Source organism: Gadus chalcogrammus, chromosome 13 (genome assembly GCF_026213295.1).
Source record: "Gadus chalcogrammus isolate NIFS_2021 chromosome 13, NIFS_Gcha_1.0, whole genome shotgun sequence".
NCBI classification, from domain to species: Eukaryota; Metazoa; Chordata; class Actinopteri; order Gadiformes; family Gadidae; genus Gadus; species Gadus chalcogrammus.
In genome coordinates, this window is record NC_079424.1 from 172654 (window position 1) to 193970 (window position 21317).

Here is a 21317-nt window from a genome sequence, read left to right on the forward strand (position 1 = left end):
ATGCGTACCGATGCAGCAGACTCCAGCTCTCTCTGCTTCCTCTCAAACACCACGTCGTCCACCTGGTCCTTCTCAAACTCCTTCTGGCAGCGGTTCAGCAGCAGCTTGCGGAAGTTCACCGTGGTGTTGGGCTTGTCTGTCATCTGCACCTTAAGCTGCACACACACACACACACACACACACACACACACACACACACACACACACACACACACACACACACACACACACACACACACACACACACACACACACACACACACACACACACACACACAGTTTAGCATTTAAAAACGTAAAAAGATTAAATGATACAGAAATATATGGGGAAAAAAAACAACCAGCATAAAAAGACATCTCCATTTAGACACTACAGTGGAAAAGGACTAATCACTTTCTACCACCCCCCATCCCACAGCCGTCTAACCAGAGACCAGTCCCTCGGTCCACCCATCAGAGACCCCACAGGGGGACATCACAGCGCCGTACCGTTGCCAGGCAGCGGCACATGTTGCCGTAGGCGACGGAGAAGCTGGGCTCGTCGATGGCCTTCTCGAACACCAGGTCGATGACACCCTTCAGACGCTCCTCGGTGTCGATGGTCAGGTCCGTCACCTGCTTCATCAGCTGGTTGAACATCTGGGGGGTTAGCTTGTTCAGGATGCTGCGCACCTTCCGGAACAGCTCCTGGGGGGGGGGGGGGGGGGGGAGGGATGACAATGAGACCGGGTCAAGGTCCGTTTCGGGAGGCGAGCTTGTTCACCGGGTTGAAAGAGTTTCCGATTGGCTTGTGAATCGTGCCGGTGTTCGATTCAATGCTCATTCTACCTGTTCCTGGAGCAGGTTGAATGGAGCTGTAGATGAGAAACTATCCTCTTGTCTAAATGTAGTTACTGAAGGTGTATGCACTTGGTTAAGTTATCGTCTTGCTATGATACTTTAATACTTGAGTACTGGTATGGTTTTGTGTGATGAAAACACCGCGCTCAGAGTTACATCGTTTACGACTGACGGCTCGTACCGCAAATCAGACACAAACCTCATTGTTTCCCATTCTTCAGGAGAATAACATGTTTTTAGCTTTTTATTGGCCTCACTACCTCCGGAGGTCTGGTCCGAGCCGGTCTGACCCCGCCTCATTGGACTGTTAATTGACAGCTGTCTGGCCAATAATAATTTAGTGTCAGAAGGGGGCGGGACGTCCAAATTTGATTGGATGGAAATTTAAAACAGGTTTACCAAGGGACTGTTACCAAATTGATGAACCGGTAAATATTCTTAGGACCTTTAGCAAGCTACTCAGAAACGGGCAGTATATACTGAATACAGGTGTATGGCCTGTTGCACTGCAGTGTGTAGTTCAGTGTGTACAGCAGTGTGTACTGCAGTGTGTAGTTCAGTGTGAACTGCAGTGTGTAGTGTGTAGCGCAATGTGTAGCGCAGTGTGTAGTACAGTGTGTAGCGCAGTGTGTACTGCAGTGTGTAGTGCAGTGTGTAGTGCAGTGTGTAGTGTGTAGTGCAGTATGTACTGCAGTGTGTACTGCAGTGTGTAGTTCAGTGTGTACTGCAGTGTGTACTGCAGTGTGTAGTGTGTAGCGCAGTGTGTAGTGCAGTGTGTAGCGCAGTGTGTACTTCAGTGTGTAGCACAGTGTGTACTGCAGTGTGTACTGCAGTGTGTAGCGCAGTGTGTTGTTGTGCAGTGTGTAGTGCAGTGTGTAGTGTGTAGTGCAGTGTGTAGTGCAGTGTGTACTGCAGTGTGTAGCGCAGTGTGTAGTGCAGTGTGTAGCGCAGTGTGTAGCGCAGTGTGTAGCGCAGTGTGTAGCGCAGTGTGTACTGCAGTGTGTACTGCAGTGTGTAGCGCAGTGTGTAGAGCAGTGTGTAGCGCAGTGTGTAGTGTAGTGTGTAGCGCAGTGTGTAGCGCAGTGTGTACTGCAGTGTGTAGTGCAGTGTGTACTGCAGTGTGTAGGGCAGTGTGTAGTGCAGTGTGCAATGCAGTGTGTAGTGCAGTGTGTAGTGCAGTGTGTACTGCAGTGTGTGGTGCAGTGTGTAGTGCAGTGTGTGGTGCAGTGTGTAGTGCAGTGTGTACTGCAGTGTGTAGTGCAGTGTGCAATGCAGTGTGTAGTGCAGTGTGTACTGCAGTGTGTAGTGCAGTGTGTACTGCAGTGTGTACTGCAGTGTGCAGTGCAGTTTGTACTGCAGTGTGTAGTGCAGTGTTGTTGTGCAGTGTGTAGTGCAGTGTGTGGTGCAGTGTGTACTGCAGTGTGCAGTGCAGTGTGTACTGCAGTGTGCAGTGCAGTGTGTACTGCAGTGTGCAGTGCAGTGTGTACTGCAGTGTGTAGTGCAGTGTGTGGTGCAGTGTGTACTGCACTGCACACTGCAGTGTGTACTGCAGTGTGCAGTGCAGTGTGTACTGCAGTGTGCAGTGCAGTGTGCACTGCAGTGTGTACTGCAGTCTGTTGTAGTGCGCCCACCTGTGTCTGGTTCACCTCCGTCTCCTCTCCCACAGCCTCTCTCTTCAGGCCGGGCTTCCAGGCGTTCTCAGACTTCTTCAGCTGGATGTCGTCCGACACGTTCATGATGATCTTTCTGGGAGGGGGGCGGCGAGCCCCCATGTTGACCATCTAGTGGGTGAGGGGGATTTGTTATATTTTCACTCATATTTTATTACTTGTTAAAGCTAAATAACTTTGTAGCATTTGATAAAGGGCTTAATTGAATTTAACTTAATCTGAAGAAAGTTAAATCAAATGATTAACCTTTTGCTCTTCTAATGGAAGACCCTACTGAAACTAATGACTGAAGCATGAGGAGAAGTTAAACCTTTTCTTGGGTTTTGCCAAAATCTTTTGGTTTTTAAACATGGTATGCAAGTCAATGAGGTAATTTGTCCGAAACATATATGACCAGAGAATTTGCATATTCCTAATATAATTTTTATCAAAGGGATTGTATTGGTAATATTAACTGCAAGATGTCAACAACTATACTTATAGTTAAACCAGTTACATTTTCTATTAGTTAAAATAAGCAATCTATTATTTGGCCTGCAAATGTATTGATACAGGCAAATGTTTCACACAACTAACCAGCACAAATTGGGTAAGGAGCTATGTTCAGCTCCTTCATTTAGGAAGAGGCTGAACTCAGTAGGATCTGGGGGACTGCTGCAGTCGTCTTCCCACCATTCGTACTCAACTATCCGCCCTGTTACTCATATATTGTAAATGTTCTCCCAACCCACCCTCCAAGTCATCACACGTATCTTAGCTTTCAGTTATCTTGCGAAGAGTTTTATCATTGTGGCATCGTGACCCAACTACATTTGCTCTTGCCTGAGGACGTGGTTAACCTATCCATTCAGCCCTTCTCTGTTAGCTGGTACCATCGAAATGCACAACACTTTAAAACACATCAAGTCATAAGATCATCTTGAACTGAGCTGCAAAATATGACTAGGAAAACAAAATGGATAAAAAGAGGCGTAGCATAGCTGTGAAACAGGACAATACTGCTGTCTTCTTAAGGCTGGTCTAGAACCTCAGCTCTCAGATAGAGCCAGCTGACACACAAGCACCCCCACAATGGTTGAGAAGCATCTGCCAGGCCAACAAACTGGGGTCATTCACCAGGGATAATAATCCCCCCCCTCTGGGGGTAAGGTTGGTCAAGGCGTTGTGCCGTCAATTGTTCTGAAGGATGCCATTGATCAATGGTACGTGAAGGAGAGAGGGGATTCACCATTGGCAGTCATAAGGGAGCTTTGTACATTTGTGTGTCTCTGTGTCAGCATGGAGGTGAGGCTGTTGGTCCATATTTGTTGATATTTGCATCTGCATGTATGTTTGATGTGTTGATACGTTTTTAGTGCTGATGAGTGAGTATTTAACGAGTGTGTGTGTGTGTGTTTGATGCACGTGTGTGTGTGTTTTAATAAACATGTATGTATGTCATATGTTTGATGCACGTGTCTTTTTTAATGCACGTGAGCGAATGTGTTCATTAAAAAAACACATACACACATGTGTGTTTAAATACAGATGTGTGTGTGTGTCATAGATTGATGCACATGTGTCTGTCTGTCTGTGTGGGTGTGGGTAACTCACAGGGGGGCCACGAGCCACGGTCATCTGTCTGTGTGGGTGTGGGTAACTCACAGGGGGGCCGTGAGCCCCAGTCATCTGTCTGTGTGGGTGTGGGTAACTCACAGGGGGGCCGCGAGCCCCGTTCATCTGTCTGTGTGGGTGTGGGTAACTCACAGGGGGGCCGCGAGCCCCGGTCATCTGTCTGCCAAAGTCGGCGAAGGCAGGCGTGAAGTCGGGTCCCCTGGAGACGACGCGCGGCTCCGACACGCGCTGCTGCTGCTGCTGCTGGGATGGCAGCTTGGTCTGGTTGATCTGGAGGACACACACAGTCCATAACCCAGGGGCCACAACACACAGTCCATAACCCAGGGGCCACAACACACAGTCCATAACCCAGGGGCCACAACCCAGGGTCCACAACCCAGGGTCCACAACCCAGGGGCCACAACCCTGGGGCCACAACCCAGGGTCCACAACACAGGGTCCACAACACACAGTCCTACACACTACATTAAGGCCCTTAGTGTTACACCGAGGCCCTTAGTGTTACACCGAGGCCCTTTGTGTTACACCGAGGCCCTTAGTGTTACACCGAGGCCCTTAGTGTTACACCGAGGCCCTTTGTAGCTGCAGCCTTTACGGATTTCAACGGTGCTACTCTGATACGAGGGGCCTGGGAACGCCAAGTCGGAACCAGATGTGGGGTGGGGGGGGGTAGACACAGAGGGACATAAACACACACACACACACAGAAAGAGAGACAGAGAGAAGGTAGAGAAACAGAGACAGATAACTCCAGCTCTTTTGTCTTTGAGCTGCCCTTGACTCTTTGTACATTCGTACCCAGCCCCCTCCCCCTCTCTCTCCCCCTCTCTCTCTCTCTCGGTTTGTTTGGGGGAGGTGGTCGTGCCGTGTACACCAACAACCCTGCCCAACATGACATAGCATCAACGCTATTTTAATCAAAACAGTGTTTCAGGGCAATAGATGCTGCGTCCGTACGTACAGAAGTCGCCCCAGACCTAGCGGGGAATAGCACATACACACAAACTAACTCACCAACGACAAGGGTGAGAGGCGAAACCCAGGAACCCACTCAGTATTGGCTGTAGGTACGTACACCAGCCCCATGTGTATTGATTCTTAAAAAACAAACTCATTTCACATATTCATGTCCGAAAGGGGGTCAGATATTGACTGTAGAGCCAGACGGTAAGGAGACATTCGCCCTCACTACTTCAGACTTCTTCCAGACTTTCTTCAAAAGCAAAACTAAAGGAAATGTGGTTCCTGTTAGAGGTGTGCGGTTCCTATTAGAGGTGTGCGGTTCCTCTTAGAGAGGTTTGCTTCTGGACAGAGCCCACTAGAGCCTCTGGACAGAGCCCACTAGAGCCTCTGGACAGAGCCCACTAGAGCCTCTGGACAGAGCCCACTAGAGCCTCTGGACAGAGCCCACTAGAGCCTCTGGACAGAGCCCACTAGAGCCTCTGGACAGAGCCCACTAGAGCCTGCCAATAGACACATGCGTAGATACTCGCCCAGAACAGAAGCATGCGTAGAAGAATCTCTGTGAACCTTCCTGCATCCATAGCCCTCACTCCCTCACCTCTTCAACATCTGGATTGGTTTGAATATATCACTTTGTTGTGTGTTTCACTAGAGCAGTGGTTTTCAAACTGTGGGGCGCGCCCCCCCTGGGGGGCGCCAGAGTTCTTCAGGGGGGGTGCGACGTGAGAAAAAAATAAACCCGAAAAAAACCCTGAAAGACGATGATTCAAATCATCAGTCGTACTTCAACTGTAGAAGTAACATAACTTAATCAATTTTCAACCGTTTATCTTCGTGCAAACCAATTAACAAATCTACACACTTGTATCTTCAATAATATCGAAACAGAATTTCGATATCATTTAAAATGTCTTCAGAATCACAGTTTTAGTTTCATACTGCTTCGTTTTCAGCTGTTTTCATTGAAGACGTCAGCCCATTCTGATACACCTACTTCTAGACATCGTAACTCATTCATTTTTCAACCGTTTATCAACGTTCAAACCATTAAACAAATCTACACACTTGTATCTTCAATACTATCTAAACTGAATTTTGATAGCATTTATACTTTTTTCAGAATCAGTTTTAGTTTCAAACCGGCGTCGTTTTCAGTTGCTTATAATAATTTAGGTCACCATAGCAACGCCGGTAAACAAACCCCGCCGAATAGTCGAATCTCTGGACTGAAAAGGCAGATCTGATTCGACTCAGAAAATTCAGAGTCGGGGACCCTGAATGAATCTGTAAACTGGCAGTTTACACAGATTAAGATGTTCAAATGTATTTAAAAAAGGTTAAGCTAAAACATGCTTAGATAAAGTTGTTAAATTGGGTTGTTTAAAAACGCAAAAATATGTTGTAATGTTTCAGAAATATGTTTAAGAAATATGTTAAAAAATTTGTTTCAAATGTTTAAAAAATATGTTCCAAATGTTTTAAAAATATGATCGGAGATGTTTGAAATGTGTAAAATAATTAAAATAGCTTTCAAAACACAGGTATTTAGAAAAAAAAATTGGGGGGGGGGGGGGGGGGGCTCAGCTGAATTTTTTTCTCTGAGGGGGGGGCTCACTCTCTCACACTTTGAAAACCCCTGCACTAGAGCATTCAGCTCTTGAGTATACAAGTATCTCATATACATATTAATATATACCCGTTAGGGTGAGGGTTAACCCTCACCCTAACGGGTATATATTAATATTAGTTAGGGTTTACCCTCACCCTAACGGGTATATATTAATATTAGTTAGGGTTAAACCTCACCCTAACGGGTATATATTAACATTAATTAGGGTTAACCCTAACCCTAATATAAACCCGTTTCATATCGCTCTGCAAGAACAGTCTGCATGGAGACGGCTGTCAGGTGATCCATCACCTCGTCACTCATTGGTGGGTTAGGGTTAGGGGGAGGGGCTAGCTCACCTTGTCCAGCACCTCGTCACTCATTGGTGGGTTAGGGTTAGGGGGAGGGGCTAGCTCACCTTGTCCAGCACCTCGTCACTCATTGGTGGGTTAGGGTTAGGGGGAGGGGCTAGCTCACCTTGTCCAGCACCTCGTCACTCATTGGTGGGTTAGCGTTAGGGGGAGGGGCTAGCTCACCTTGTCTAGCACCACGTCACTGATTGGTGGGTTAGGGTTAGGGGGAGGGGCTAGCTCACCTTGTCTAGCACCACATCACTGATTGGTGGGAGCCCCTCGGGCTTCTGAACACAGGCCGGCATGAACTGGAAGCGGAGCAGGTAGTCCCTGTTGTACTGCCTCTTCCCGGGGGACTCCGCCAGGTCTGGGGGGACGACAGACACCAGGAGTGGGAGGAATGAGGGGGAACATTTACAGTTTAGTGATTAGTATGGACCCACAGACAGCACCACAGTAAAACACTTCAGTACTAACCCTTCTCCATAAACCAGAGCCAAACCACGGACCCCAGGGACGACACCAGGGCCCCCCAGGACGGACCCCTGGGACGACACCAGGGCCCCCCAGGACGGACCCCAGGGACGACACCAGGGCCCCCAGGACGGACCCCAGGGACGACACCAGGGCCCCCCAGGACGGACCCCTGGGACGACACCAGGGCCCCCCAGGACGGACCCCTGCGACGACACCAGGGCCCCCCAGGACGGACCCCTGCGACGACACCAGGGCCCCCCAGGACGGACCCCTGGGACGACACCAGGGCCCCCCAGGACGGACCCCTGGGACGACACCAGGGCCCCCCAGGACGGACCCCTGGGACGACACCAGGGCCCCCCCAGGGCGGACCCCCCCGGCCTGCAGCGCCCCCCCTCACCTTCTGTGTCCGGTGCTCCGGAGCTCTCCTTGTCCCCCGGGCCGCCACCGCTGTCGCTGCTCTCCGTCTCCGAGGCGTGCCCCGCCCCGTTCCTCATAGGCCCCGCCCCGTTCCTCATAGGCCCCGCCCCGTTCCTCATGGGCTCCGCCTCTCCGTTCTCCTCCGGGGCGGCGGGCTGGGCGGGGGCCCCCCTGACCAGGAACCGGGGCGGGATTGTGGGGGGGATGTTGGGCGTGGGCAGCAGGGCGGCCGGGCGCGGGGGGGTGTGGGGGCAGCACCGCAGGGGGCTCTGCTCCTCCTGGGGGGGACACACGGCGGGGCAACATGAGGGCCTCGGGTCCTCACTGGGGGGGACACACGGCGGGGCAACATGAGGGCCTCTGGTCCCCACAGGGGGGGACACACGGCGGGCTAACATGAGGGCCTCTGGTCCCCACAGGGGGGACACACGGCGGGCTAACATGAGGGCCTCTGGTCCCCACAGGGGGGGACACACGGCGGGCTAACATGAGGGTCTCTGGTCCTCACCGGGGCCTTGAGACCCTTTCTACCATGGGGACGTGCACCGGGATGTTATCAGAGGACCAGCCTAGACGCCTCTCGCTCCACACTGGAGCTCAGGGTGGAGCTCTGGGTGCCTAACATGTGTTCAGCTGGCTCCACACTGGAGCTCAGGGTGATGTTCTGGGTGTCTAACATGTGTTCAGCTGGATCCACACTGGAGCTCAGGGTGATGTTCTGGGTGTCTAACATGTGTTCAGCTGGCTCCCCACTGACTGGAGCTCAGGGTGGAGCTCTGGGTGTCTAACATGTGTTCAGCTGGCTCCACTGGAGCTCAGGGTGCAGTTCTGGGTGTCTAACATTGCCATGAGGCGGCCTCCTCACCTTGCTCTCCTTCTGGGGGCCCTCTCCTCCAGGGACCTCGTTTGGTTTCCTCCAGCTCTTTGGTGTGGCAGAAGAAGTCTGGCCGACTGCAACACACACACACACACACACACACACACACACACACACACACACACACACACACACACACACACACACACACACACACACACACACACACACACACACACACACACACACACACACACGTTTACTCATTTGCATTTGAATTTGCAATGGCGGAAACAATAGCAAATGTGGTTGAAACGTGGAGTTGACTACATTAAAGTCAATGTCATCAACGTTACTTTGGATACACAGGGCAACAGACTCAAAGCACAGAGAAAATCTAAGAACAAAACTGTGATGATCACATGTGGCAAAATATAATATTTTCCATGTGACCTGGCCTGCACAGCTGGCTCTACCGTATGGCTTTAATAAATAGGAGAAACAATTTCCACGAAAGAAGCTTTGTAAAACAGCCCTTCTAGTACATGCATACTGCCAACGTACCTTAAAGGCAGTTTAGACAGATGAGTCGCTCTCCAGCCTATTGAGTACCAGTTGTTATAGTGAGGAAACTGCCTTTGATGAGGGGAGAAAGTAGTAATATATATATATATATGGGCTGTTAAAATGAGAGCGAAAACAATGAGATAACGTAATCTTTTTTTTTTTTTTATTTACCAATTTCAACCCACAAAATGTCAACACTCATATCAGAACTCCTTTTTGTTTTTAGTTCCACTTACTTTACGTTAGACTTGCAATAAGCGACTGCCTGTTTACAATTCCCAAGACTATGGCGTTCTGTATTTCATATTCAACCCACACTGAGTGAATCAATAAAACTCAAGATCCATCCATCCATCCATCCATCTATGTATACATGCACACAGTGTAGTTCCACTGCTCACCTGTAGTGGGACTCTTCCTGGCGAGTGCTTGCGGGTGGGCCCCTGCCTTCTGTGCCCCTGCCGTGCCATCAGCCAGCCCAGTAGGGGACTCCAGACCCGCTTTCAGAGGAAGAGCTTTAGTGTCCACAGGCTTGCTGGGCTCCCCATCCTCCGCCGGGGCCTGCACCAGCGGGGGCAGGCCAGGAGGGGGCGCAGGCATGGACGTCAAGGGGGCAGAGGAGCAGGACAGGGTGACCGGAACCACGGCGACTGGAGTCTTAAGGGCCACATGGGCCCCAGGGCAAGCAGTGGCCCCCACCGGGCTCTTCTCTGTGGCCAGCGGCTCCTGGGAAACCTCTTTAGAGGCCGTTGACGAAGCCTGGGGCTGGAGTACAGCTGAGGCCAGGGGGGAAGGCTCTTGCGCTGGGGAGTGCGGCCCGGCTGGGGGGTCTGCGAGGCCATTGAGGGCCTCGGGAGCTTGGACCGGTGGAGTGGCCAGAGCGCAGGGGGTCTCTGGAAGAGGCTGCTCTGTGCTGGGGGTCTGCGGAGGGGCTGCAAGCAAGGCCTGGGGCTCCTTGGGGCTCTGTGTTGGAGGGGGTGCCAGGGGGACTGTGGGCTCCGTGGCGGTGGCGGAGGGGGACGGTGCAGCTGGAGACGACGAGGGCTCCACGGTGGAGGAGGGCTCCACGGTGGAGGAGGGCTCCACGGTGGAGGAGGGCTCCACGGTGGAGGAGGGCTCCACGGTGGAGGAGGGCTCCACGGTGGAGGAGGGCTCCACGGTGGAGGAGGGCTCCACGGTGGAGGAGGGCTCCACGGTGGAAGAGGGCTCCACGGTGGAGGAGGGCTTCACGGTGGAGGAGGGCTCCACGGTGAAGGAGGGCTCCACGGTGGAGGAGGGCTCCACGGTGGAGGAGGGCTCCACGGTGGAGGAGGGCTCCACGGTGGAGGGGGACTCCACGGTGGAGGGGGACCCCACGGTGGAGGGGGACTCCACGGTGGAGGAGGGCTCCACGGTGGAGGAGGGCTCCACGGTGGAGGAGGGCTCCACGGTGGAGGAGGGCTCCACGGTGGAGGGGGACTCCATGGTGGAGGGGTGTTCCCCAGCGCTGGCCTCTGCTGCGATAGGCAGGGGGCCTTCTGGAGGGGCCGCTGAGGGAGGCTTGGGGGTCTCAGCAGGGGGGCTGGCCTCCCGTCTCCTCACCGCGGGGTCGGGCTGCAGCGGGCCAGGAGAGGAAGACTTCTGGAGGCCCGGCTCAACTTTTGGTATTTCATCTAGAAACAGGAAATATACAGCACCCTTTAACGCGTGCACAACATGAAGGCTGGAGACAGAACCATGACCCGGGTGTTACAACGAGGCTGGAGACAGAACCATGACCCGGGTGTTACAACGAGGCTGGAGACAGAACCAAGACCCATGAACCCGGGTGTTACAACGAGGCTGGAGACAGAGCCATGACCCATGACCCGGGCGTTACAACGAGGCTGGAGACAGAGCCATGACCCATGACCCGGGCGTTACAACGAGGCTGGAGACAGAGCCATGAGCCATGACCCGGGCGTTACAATAGCCCCCTAACAGATAACTGCCCGCCACATGCCGGTTGAGCAGATATTACACTTTGACGGACTGACTTTCTTTAAAATGCATTTGATCTGTTGACTTCTCCGAGTATCCATTTAAACAAACCATTCAAAGCAGACTAAAACTTAGATTCATAATAACATGACCTGGCTACAGCAGAAGGGGGAAGGAAGGGAAGGGGCAGACCTGGCCGAGGCGTGGTGTCGGCGGCGGCAGCAGCCCCGGGGGTCGGGCCCGGGGGCGGGCCCTGCGGCTCCGGGGTGTAGGCCCCAGGAGAGGGAGTCTGCTGGGGCTGGGCGGGGGGCCCCGGCGGGGGGGGGGGCTGGAGCTCCGGCGTCTGCCTGCTGCTCGCCTGCTGCTGCGATTTGAGGTAAAAAATGTGAGGATAATGAGGGTGTGGCCATAAAAACTAGCAACAGAGAGAGAAGAGAGAGACAGAGAGACAGAGACAGAGAGACAGAGACATAGAGAGAGAGAGACAGAGAAGAGAGAGACAGAGAGAGAGACAGAGAGACAGAGACAGAGAGAGAGAGACAGAGACAGAGAGAGAGAGAGAGACAGAGAGACAGAGACAGAGACAGAGACAGAGAGACAGAGACAGAGACAGAGAGACAGAGAGACAGAGAGAGAGAGAGAGAGACAGAGAGACAGAGACAGAAGAGAGAGACAGAGAGACAGAGACAGAGACAGAGACAGAGAGAGAGAGAGAGAGACAGAGACAGAGACAGAGAGACAGAGACAGAGAGAGAGAGAGAGACAGAGAGAGAGAGAGACAGAGAAGAGAGAGACAGAGAGACAGAGACAGAGAGAGACAGAGACAGAGAGAGAGAGAGAGAGACAGAGACATAGAGAGAGAGAGACAGAGAAGAGAGACAGAGAAGAGAGAGACAGAGAGACAGAGACAGAGAGAGAGAGAGACAGAGAGAGAGAGAGAGAGAGAGAGAGAGAGAGAGAGAGACAGAGAGAGAGAGAGAGACAGAGACATAGAGAGAGAGAGAGAGAGACAGAGAAGAGACAGAGACAGAGACAGAGACAGAGAGACAGAGAGACAGAGAGAGAGAGAGAGACAGAGACATAGAGAGAGAGAGACAGAGAAGAGAGAGACAGAGAGACAGAGACAGAGACAGAGACAGAAACATAGAGAGAGAGAGAGACAGAGAAGAGACAGAGACAGAGACAGAGACAGAGAGAATGAGAGAATGAGAGATAGAGACAGACCGAGAGACAGACCGAGAGAGAAAGAGAGACAGACAGGGACAGACAGAGACAAAGAAAGAGAGAGAGAGAGACAGAGAGAGAGAGAGACAGACAGAGCGACGGAGAGACAGGCGCAGAGAGACAAGAGCCCATCCACACGCAAAAAACAAATAAGAGCAGACGGACAACCAAGCACGGAGGATCGGACCCGAGGGGGGGGGGGGGAAGAGAAAGATGGGTGCAGGGAGGATGGAAGACAGCAAGCATGACCAATCAGGGTTAGGGTTAGGGTTAGCATGACCAATCAGGGTTAGGGTTAGGGTTAGCATGACCAATCAGGACGAGATGGAGAGAAAAACAAAAGGAGGACAGAAGAAAAAGGAGAGACAGAGTTAACATCGAGAAGAGACACAAGGAGGACGGAGTTACCAGGACAACAGCGACCACCACAACAACCACCCCCCCCTCCCTCCCTCGCCAGTCCTCAGTGCGTGAGAGATCCTTTAATGCTCGCCTTTACGTCAATCACTCAAATGCACGCGGTCCCGGGAAGCGTCGCTATACCATGACATCAGAGACAACGGCGCTGGCTGGCAGCCTGGCCGGCCAGGTGCGTATGCAAAGGGTCCGATTCAAATCCATTAAGTGATGTTCAGGCTGTGCAGCTTCAGGTACATTAAGGAAGCTGCTTTGGGGTAGGACGGGGCATTTGGGAGGGGGGGTTGTCAAACAGACGGCTGACTTAGGAGCATCTTTATGCTAATAAGAAAAAAGGCTTCATGCTTGGACCCGTGTTCTGACAGAGGCCTGTGGGGGGGTCGGGGGGTTAGGGTTACCTGTGGGGGGGTTAGGGTTACCTGTGGGGGGGTTAGGGTTAGGGTTACCTGTGGGGGAGTGGGGGTGGAGGAGGGCCGTCCAACGGGGGGCGTTGGGTTCCGGCTCCCGGACCCCCCCGACATGATCTCGTCAGTGATGTCGCGGCCGCCCTGGTTGGGGTCCCGGATACGGATCTGGGAGGACAGCAGTGAAACAAACACACCCAACTAAAGCACCAGTGGCATGGGGTACCCTGGTGACAGACTGACTGACTGACCGACTGACCGACTGACTGACCGACTCTGTTATGCTACGGCCACACTGCACAAGTTACTCGCGTTAAGAAACGCGCATAACGCGCCTAACCTGACGCTTGATCATTGTGTGTCACAAAAATGGTTCAACGCGCCAACGCGCCTACGCAGCCACCATCGCTGCGCAGGATTTAGGAGTCCGAGGTAGGAAACCCAAACGCCGCTGTGTTTGGGTGCATGATAGAGTTTAGATCGGGTTAGATTAAATAATCTATATGTCGTAGTGTTGATCAGCAGAGAAATGGTCCGCCAAAGACGATGAGGTTGCTTAGCAACCAAAGACGCTGCCCATGCAAGTGAATGGAGCGTTCCCTCTTCGTCATAACTTTCAAACCAAACATCCTTCACATTCACAGAGCGAACATTATGAAAGTAAAATGCACATTTCTCGCTAAAAATGTTTACAGAAACGCTTTTAATGGCGTAACTATGTTACTATTTCCACCCAGAATAAAGAAAGATGTCCGCCATATGCTTCTGTGCAAGCGTCACTCATTACTCTCTGCCAGTGACGTCGGGTCAAGCTCCACGCTGATTGGCTATCGCGGCTAAGCGTCACGCGTAGGCGCGTCAAAAGTTCAAATTTGGTTGGTGCGTTGGGCGCGTTGGTGCGTTTACGTGAGTCATTAAGTGCATATGCCGCGTCTAACGCCACTAACGCGCCGCTTTAACGCGTGTAACGCCACTAACGCGCCGCTTTAACGCGTGTAACGCGTCTACACCAATGGTTCCCTATGCAAAAATGCAGATTTTCAACGCCTCTAACGCGCGTAACGCGTGCAGTGTGGCAGTACCTTTAGGCCACAGCAGTCTCTAAGGATGTCTGTTATGAATAAATGAATCCATCTAAATACAGAGTCTGTACCTGGGGTCGCAGTGAGGATCGCCCACTTAATGTCACCAGTAGCTTGAAATGGACCATTGCATTTGGACATCCATTAAAATATAATCCAGTACAAACAGCAACAGTAACGACTGCAAGAATAATTAAATAACTTGTCTAGTGTCTGCAGGGCAAGACTTTTCTGATAATAGGTTTTGGCAACTATGACATTCAGATTCTATGAAGGGCAAATGCTGTACAAACTAGGGCTGTCAAGCGATTATTATTTTTTAATCTAATTAAATACAGGCTCTGTGATTAATTAATCTAAATTAATCGCATCCTTACATTTTTCCGAGAAAGTATTTAAAAATAATTGTATTCAAGTAAATTATGGCAGATGAGTGATTCAATGAAAAATAGACATAATAGACTTTAAAGTACAATGCCTCTTTTATTTAAAACATGTCTTTCATAAACACAAGGTGCATTTTAAGATTCAAATTAATAACATTTCCATCTCTCTGTGGCAGCTCGTACTGCGAGCTTGCTCCCAAATGTTTTGCGTTGAGGTGATATTTAAGGGTTGATGAACTGATGAACGGTGATAGGAAAATTCCTTATGACAGAGATTGCAGATTACGGTGTTCCTATCTACAGTTAAGTCTGGGAGTTTAAACTTGAACTTTTCGTTCACAGGGCCGAGCAGCGTCTTCTCGTCTGCCTCCATTTTGTTTCAACGCAAATGACGCACCGGGTCAAAGCGCACTATAGAAGCGCGATTAATCTCATTAATTATTTTAACGTGTTATTTTTTCTGTGATTAATTAATTGAAATTAATGCGTTCATTTGACAGCCCTAGTGCAAACATTTAAATGTATTTAGCCACAGCCCTTCAATGCACTTCATTCTCAACATAAGACCCTTCAAGGGACTCTTGAGCGGGCTGAGACCTGGCTCTGCAGTCAGAGGCCCCCCCACACATGGACCCCGGCTGGTGTGAGCGTGGCCAGAGACCCCCCCCCCACCTCCCAACGCCCCCCAGACTCACTGCCTTCTTCTCTCGTTTGGCGGGGGGAGGCGGCTGCGGCGTAGGCACTATGACGGGGGGCGAGGGGGGGAACACCACTCCGGGGGGCGTCCCCTGGTAGTAGGCCGGGCCCGCCGTCTGGACCGGCGCCGCTACGGCGGGGGACACCGGAGCGTGGTACCTGAGGGGGTCTGGGGGTCCGGGACGGGGAGGAAGAGGAGGGTTACAAAGTCAACAGGGACATTTACCACCCCCGCTAACCCTAACCCCCCCCCGCTAACCCTAACCCCCGCTATGGCCCACAGTAACCCTAACCCTAACACTAACCCCCGCTATGGCCCACAGTAACCCTAACACTAACCCCCCTATGGCCCACAGTAACCCTAACCCTAACACTAACCCCCGCTATGGCCCACAGTAACCCTAACACTAACCCCCCTATGGCCCACAGTAACCCTAACACTAACCCCCCTATGGCCCACAGTAACCCTAACACTAACCCCCCTATGGCCCACAGTAACCCTAACACTAACCCCCCTATGGCCCACAGTAACCCTAACACTAACCCCCGCTAACCCTAACCCCCCCCCGCTAACCCTAACCCCCGCTATGGCCCACAGTAACCCTAACCCTAACACTAACCCCCGCTATGGCCCACAGTAACCCTAACACTAACCCCCGCTATGGCCCACAGTAACCCTAACACTAACCCTAACACTAACCCCCGCTAACCCTAACCCCCCCCCGCTAACCCTAACCCCCGCTATGGCCCACAGTAACCCTAACCCTAACACTAACCCCCCTATGGCCCACAGTAACCCTAACACTAACCCTAACACTAACCCCGCTTTGGCCCACAGTAACCCTAACACTAACCCCCGCTATGGCCCACAGTAACCCTAACACTAACCCTAACACTAACCCCCCTATGGCCCACAGTAACCCTAACCCTAACACTAACCCCCCTATGGCCCACAGTAACCCTAACACTAACACTAACCCCCGCTATGGCCCACAGTAACCCTAACACTAACCCCCCTATGGCCCACAGTAACCCTAACACTAACCCCCCTATGGCCCACAGTAACCCTAACACTAACCCCCGCTATGGCCCACAGTAACCCTAACACTAACCCCCCTATGGCCCACAGTAACCCTAACACTAACCCCCGCTATGGCCCACAGTAACCCTAACACTAACCCCCCTATGGCCCACAGTAACCCTAACACTAACACTAACCCCCGCTATGGCCCACAGTAACCCCAACACTAACCCCCCTATTGCCCACAGTAACCCTAACCCTAACCCCCCTATGGCCCACACTAACCCTAACACTAACCCCCCTTTGGCCCACAGTAACCCTAACACTAACCCCCCTATGGCCCACAGTAACCCTAACACTAACCCCCCTATGGCCCACAGTAACCCTAACACTAACCCTAACACTAACCCCCCTATGGCCCACAGTAACCCTAACACTAACCCCCGCTATGGCCCACAGTAACCCTAACACTAACCCCCCTATGGCCCACAGTAACCCTAACACTAACCCCCCTATGGCCCACAGTAACCCTAACACTAACCCTAACACTAACCCCCGCTATGGCCCACAGTAACCCTAACACTAACCCCCGCTATGGCCCACAGTAACCCTAACACTAACCCCCCTATGGCCCACAGTAACCCTAACACTAACCCCCGCTATGGCCCACAGTAACCCTAACACTAACCCCAGCTATGGCCCATAGTAACCCTAACACTAACCCCCCTATGGCCCACAGTAACCCTAACACTAACGCCCCTATGGCCCACAGTAACCCTAACACTAACCCCCCTATGGCCCACAGTAACCCTAACACTAACCCTAACACTAACCCCCCTATGGCCCACAGTAACCCTAACACTAACCCCCGCGATGGCCCACAGTAACCCTAACACTAACCCTAACACTAACCCCCCTATGGCCCACAGTAACCCTAACACTAACACTAACCCCCGCTATGGCCCACAGTAACCCTAACACTAACCCCCCTATGGCCCACAGTAACCCTAACACTAACCCCCCTATGGCCCACAGTAACCCTAACCCTAACCCTAACACTAACCCCCGCTATGGCCCACAGTAACCCTAACACTAACCCCCGCTATGGCCCACAGTAACCCTAACACTAACCCTAACACTAACCCCCGCTATGGCCCACAGTAACCCTAACACTAACCCCCGCTATGGCCCACAGTAACCCTAACACTAACCCCAACACTAACCCCCGCTATGGCCCACAGTAACCCTAACACTAACCCCCGCTATGGCCCACAGTAACCCTAACCCTAACACTAACCCCCCCTATGGCCCACAGTAACCCTAACACTAACCCCCGCTATGGCCCACAGTAACCCTAACACTAACCCTAACACTAACCCCCCCTATGGCTCAAAGTGTGTTTGGATTAAGCGCCATGTGGAGAATTGTCGTTTTTTTTGGTCAAGGACGCTTACGGTGATGGAGGATGGAAGGAAAGAAGGAAGGAAGGGAGCGAGGGAGGATGGAAGGAAAGAAGGAAGGAAGGGAGCAAGGGAGGATGGAAGGAAAGAAGGAAGGAAGGGAGCGAGGGAGGATGGAAGGAAAGAAGGAAGGAAGGAAGGGAGGGAGGAAGGGACAAATTAAACAAGGTTTAGAGGGACGAGTGTCCTCAGACACAAGAGGTCAACATCCATTCACAGTAACACTAACCCCCGCTATGGCCCACAAGGTTTAGAGGGACGAGTGTCCTCAGACACAAGAGGTCAACATCCATTCGCGCTCGACTTAAAGAACTCTACTGACGTTAATAACAACGAATAATAGTAGATTCATCATGATCGAATAAAGCCCAAAATATCACAATTAACAAACAATTAGTGTTAATTGTTTGTTAAAGTTCAAATGGCAAGATAACGGAATACAAAACTGTTGAATGAACAGTGAAATGAATCTGACCCAGCCCACCCGCTCAGCCCCCTCTAGGGTATGGGGCTCCACCCCCTCCCTTATGAAGCACGCTGATCCCTCCTCCCCCAGTCACACACTGTCTGTCTGTGCGTCTGTCTGTCTGTCTGTCTGTCTGTCTGTCTGTGTCTGTGTGTCTGTGTGTCTGTCTGTGCGTCTGTCTGTGCGTGTGTGTGTGCGCGTGTGTGTGCGCGCGTGTGCGCGCGTGTGTGCGTGTGCGTGTGCGTGTGTGTGTGTCTTACGGTAGGGGGTGGGGAACTCTCCGTGGCCGGGAGCAGGGTAGAAGGCTCCGGTTCCGGGGGGCTGTACGGAGTACTGCTGGGGGGGGCCCACGTAGGGAGCACTGTGGCGGTACTGGGGAGGGGGAGAGGGGGGGGGAGCACGTCATCATCAGGACAGGGAGCACTTTACTCTGTGGCCACATCATCATCCTCATCATCCTCCTCCTCCTCCTCCTCCTCCTCCTCCTCCTCCTCCTCATCCTCCTCATCCTCCTCATCCCTCATCCTCATCCTCCTCATCCTCATCATCCTCATCATCCTCATCCTCATCCTCATCCTCATCTGGCTACGAGCCGACAGGGAAACCCTACTCCTCCATTATCCAATGATGTGTATTTCGCCTTGTCGTGGGTGAGCCTCAGCTCGATATTAATCATGTGAATAATTCATTTTGTTAATAATAAAATGCTAATGATGAACATAGGAACGGCAGAATAGTTAAGGTAGCATCTCGACCATCTCTGTTTGGTTGCGTTCGGCGGCACCGATAGCGGGAAAGCTCTTGCATTGAGAAATATGGAGGACAATTGATTGGAGAACAAACTGATTGACTGACCAGGAGTGGCAATGCTCTGGTAGAACCACAACAAACCAGGCTCGGGAAAACCGAACCGAACCAACTACGACTCTAATCAGTGTCAGCTGATATCACACCAATTCAAACTAATCTAACCCTCTTTGTTCTGTTGGTTACCCTTTTGACATGTAGCAGCAGGGGGTGGCCCCTCTAGGGGTTAGGGTTAGTCTGTACAAGGGCTCAAGTTATCCTAGGGATAAGGGTGCTCTGGGGTTAGGGTTAGCCTATCCTAGGGTGAAGGGTTCATCCCAATTTATAGTTGGCATGCATGAACCGTGGGAGCCGGAGACAACCGCAAAGGACGCAGTCAGGAGCCTCTTGCACTGATCATATGGTGTTAGGGTTAGGTTAATCTTACCCTAACCTAACCCTAATAGACCCAGTCAGGAGCCTCTTGCACTGATCATATGGTGTTAGGGTTAGGTTAATCTTACCCTAACCTAACCCTAATAGACCCAGTCAGGAGCCTCTTGCACTGATCATATGGTGATAGGGTTAGGTTAATCTTACCCTAACCTAACCCTAATAGACCCAGTCAGGAGCCTCTTGCACTGATCATATGGTGTTAGGGTTAGGTTAATCTTACCCTAACCTAACCCTCAAGGACTAACCCTAACCCTAACCCTGATCATATGGTGATAGGGTTAGGTTAGGTTAGCCTTACCCTAACCTAACCCTAAAGGACGCAGTCAGGAGCCTCTTGCACTGATCATATGGTGTTAGGGTTAGGTTAGGTTAGCCTTACCCTAACCTAACCCTAAAGGACGCAGTCAGGAGCCTCTTGCACTGATCATATGGTGATAGGGTTAGGTTAGCCTTACCCTAACCTAACCCTAAAGGACGCAGTCAGGAGCCTCTTGCACTGATCATATGGTGTTAGGGTTAGGTACATGTCATACTGGCCCCAGGGTGTTCCGCTCTGCGGGGGCGTAGTGACCCAGACTGCTGCAGCCCACTGACACTGACAGCAGCATGGGCGGTTGGGTTGGCTGGTGTTGTTAGGACGGCCCCAGGATGAGGATGGAGACCCCCACATCGATCTAAACATTATTAGGACCCCCCTGTCCTAGGGGTTAGGCTGTCCTAGGGGTTAGGGTTAGGCTGTCCTAGGGGTTAGGCTGTCCTAGGGGTTAGGCTGTCCTAGGGGTTAGGGTAAGGCTGTCCAAGGGTTAGGCTGTCCTAGGGGTTTGGGTTAGGCTGTCCTAGGGGTTAGGCTGTCCTAGGGGTTAGGCTGTCCTAGGGGTTAGGCTGTCCTAGGGGTTAGGCTGTCCTAGGGGTTAGGCTGTCCTAGGGGTTAGGCTGTCCTAGGGGTTAGGGTTCCTCCCCACTGGGCCGAGGCCTACCTGTGGGATGTAGTACTGGGCGGCCTGTGGCGAGGGGAAGGGCATGGGGGCCATGGTCATCATGATGGGCTGGCTCTGGGGGTAGACGGCCGACGGGGGGTTCTGAGCCCCGGGCCTCAGGGAGGGGGGGTTGGTGGGCAGCGTGGGCCGGGCCGCCTGCATCTGGGCCCTCTGGAAAAACTGAGAGTAGAGAGAGACAAAGGAGGAGAGAGAGAGAGACAAAGGGAGAGAGAGAGAGAGAGAGAGAGAGAGAGAGAGAGAGAGAGAGAGAGAGAGAGAGAGAGAGAGAGAGAGAGAGAGAGAGAGAGAGAGAGAGAGAGAGAGAGAGAGAGAGAGAGAGAGAGAGAGAGAGAGAGAGAGAGAGAGAGAGAGAGAAAAGGAGAGGAGAGAGACAGAGACAGAGACAGAGACAGAGAGAGACAGAGACAGAGAGAGAGAGAGAGAGAGAGAGACAGAGAGAGACAGAGACAGAGAGACAGAGACAGAGAGAGACAGAGACAGAGAGACAGAGACAGAGACAGAGACAGAGAGAGACAGAGAGGGACAGAGAGAGGAAAATGTAACATTGCCGTGAAGAGAAGGAAAACGATAACCTTTGAATGTTGTTTTTTCATTAAAGCTGATACTCAGCAGTCGAAAGGGGAGGTCCG

At 52.1% G+C, this 21317-nt stretch overlaps 1 protein-coding gene across 1 annotated transcript in view; it reads right to left on the minus strand.

Moving 5' to 3' along the window:
- Positions 1-21317, minus strand: part of LOC130402226 (eukaryotic translation initiation factor 4 gamma 3-like) — a 67965-nt gene that overhangs the window by 22093 nt on the left and 24555 nt on the right. The window contains exons 7-19 of the mRNA XM_056606368.1: positions 20668-20847; positions 18709-18820; positions 15501-15631; positions 13380-13505; positions 11485-11656; positions 9735-10985; positions 8815-8900; positions 7930-8227; positions 7295-7419; positions 4257-4394; positions 2472-2621; positions 490-687; positions 9-155 (exon numbers count right to left, since the gene is read on the minus strand). Of these exons, the coding sequence (XP_056462343.1) occupies positions 9-155; positions 490-687; positions 2472-2621; positions 4257-4394; positions 7295-7419; positions 7930-8227; positions 8815-8900; positions 9735-10985; positions 11485-11656; positions 13380-13505; positions 15501-15631; positions 18709-18820; positions 20668-20847 (3114 nt within the window). The remainder of the gene's footprint in view (positions 1-8; positions 156-489; positions 688-2471; positions 2622-4256; positions 4395-7294; positions 7420-7929; positions 8228-8814; positions 8901-9734; positions 10986-11484; positions 11657-13379; positions 13506-15500; positions 15632-18708; positions 18821-20667; positions 20848-21317) is intronic.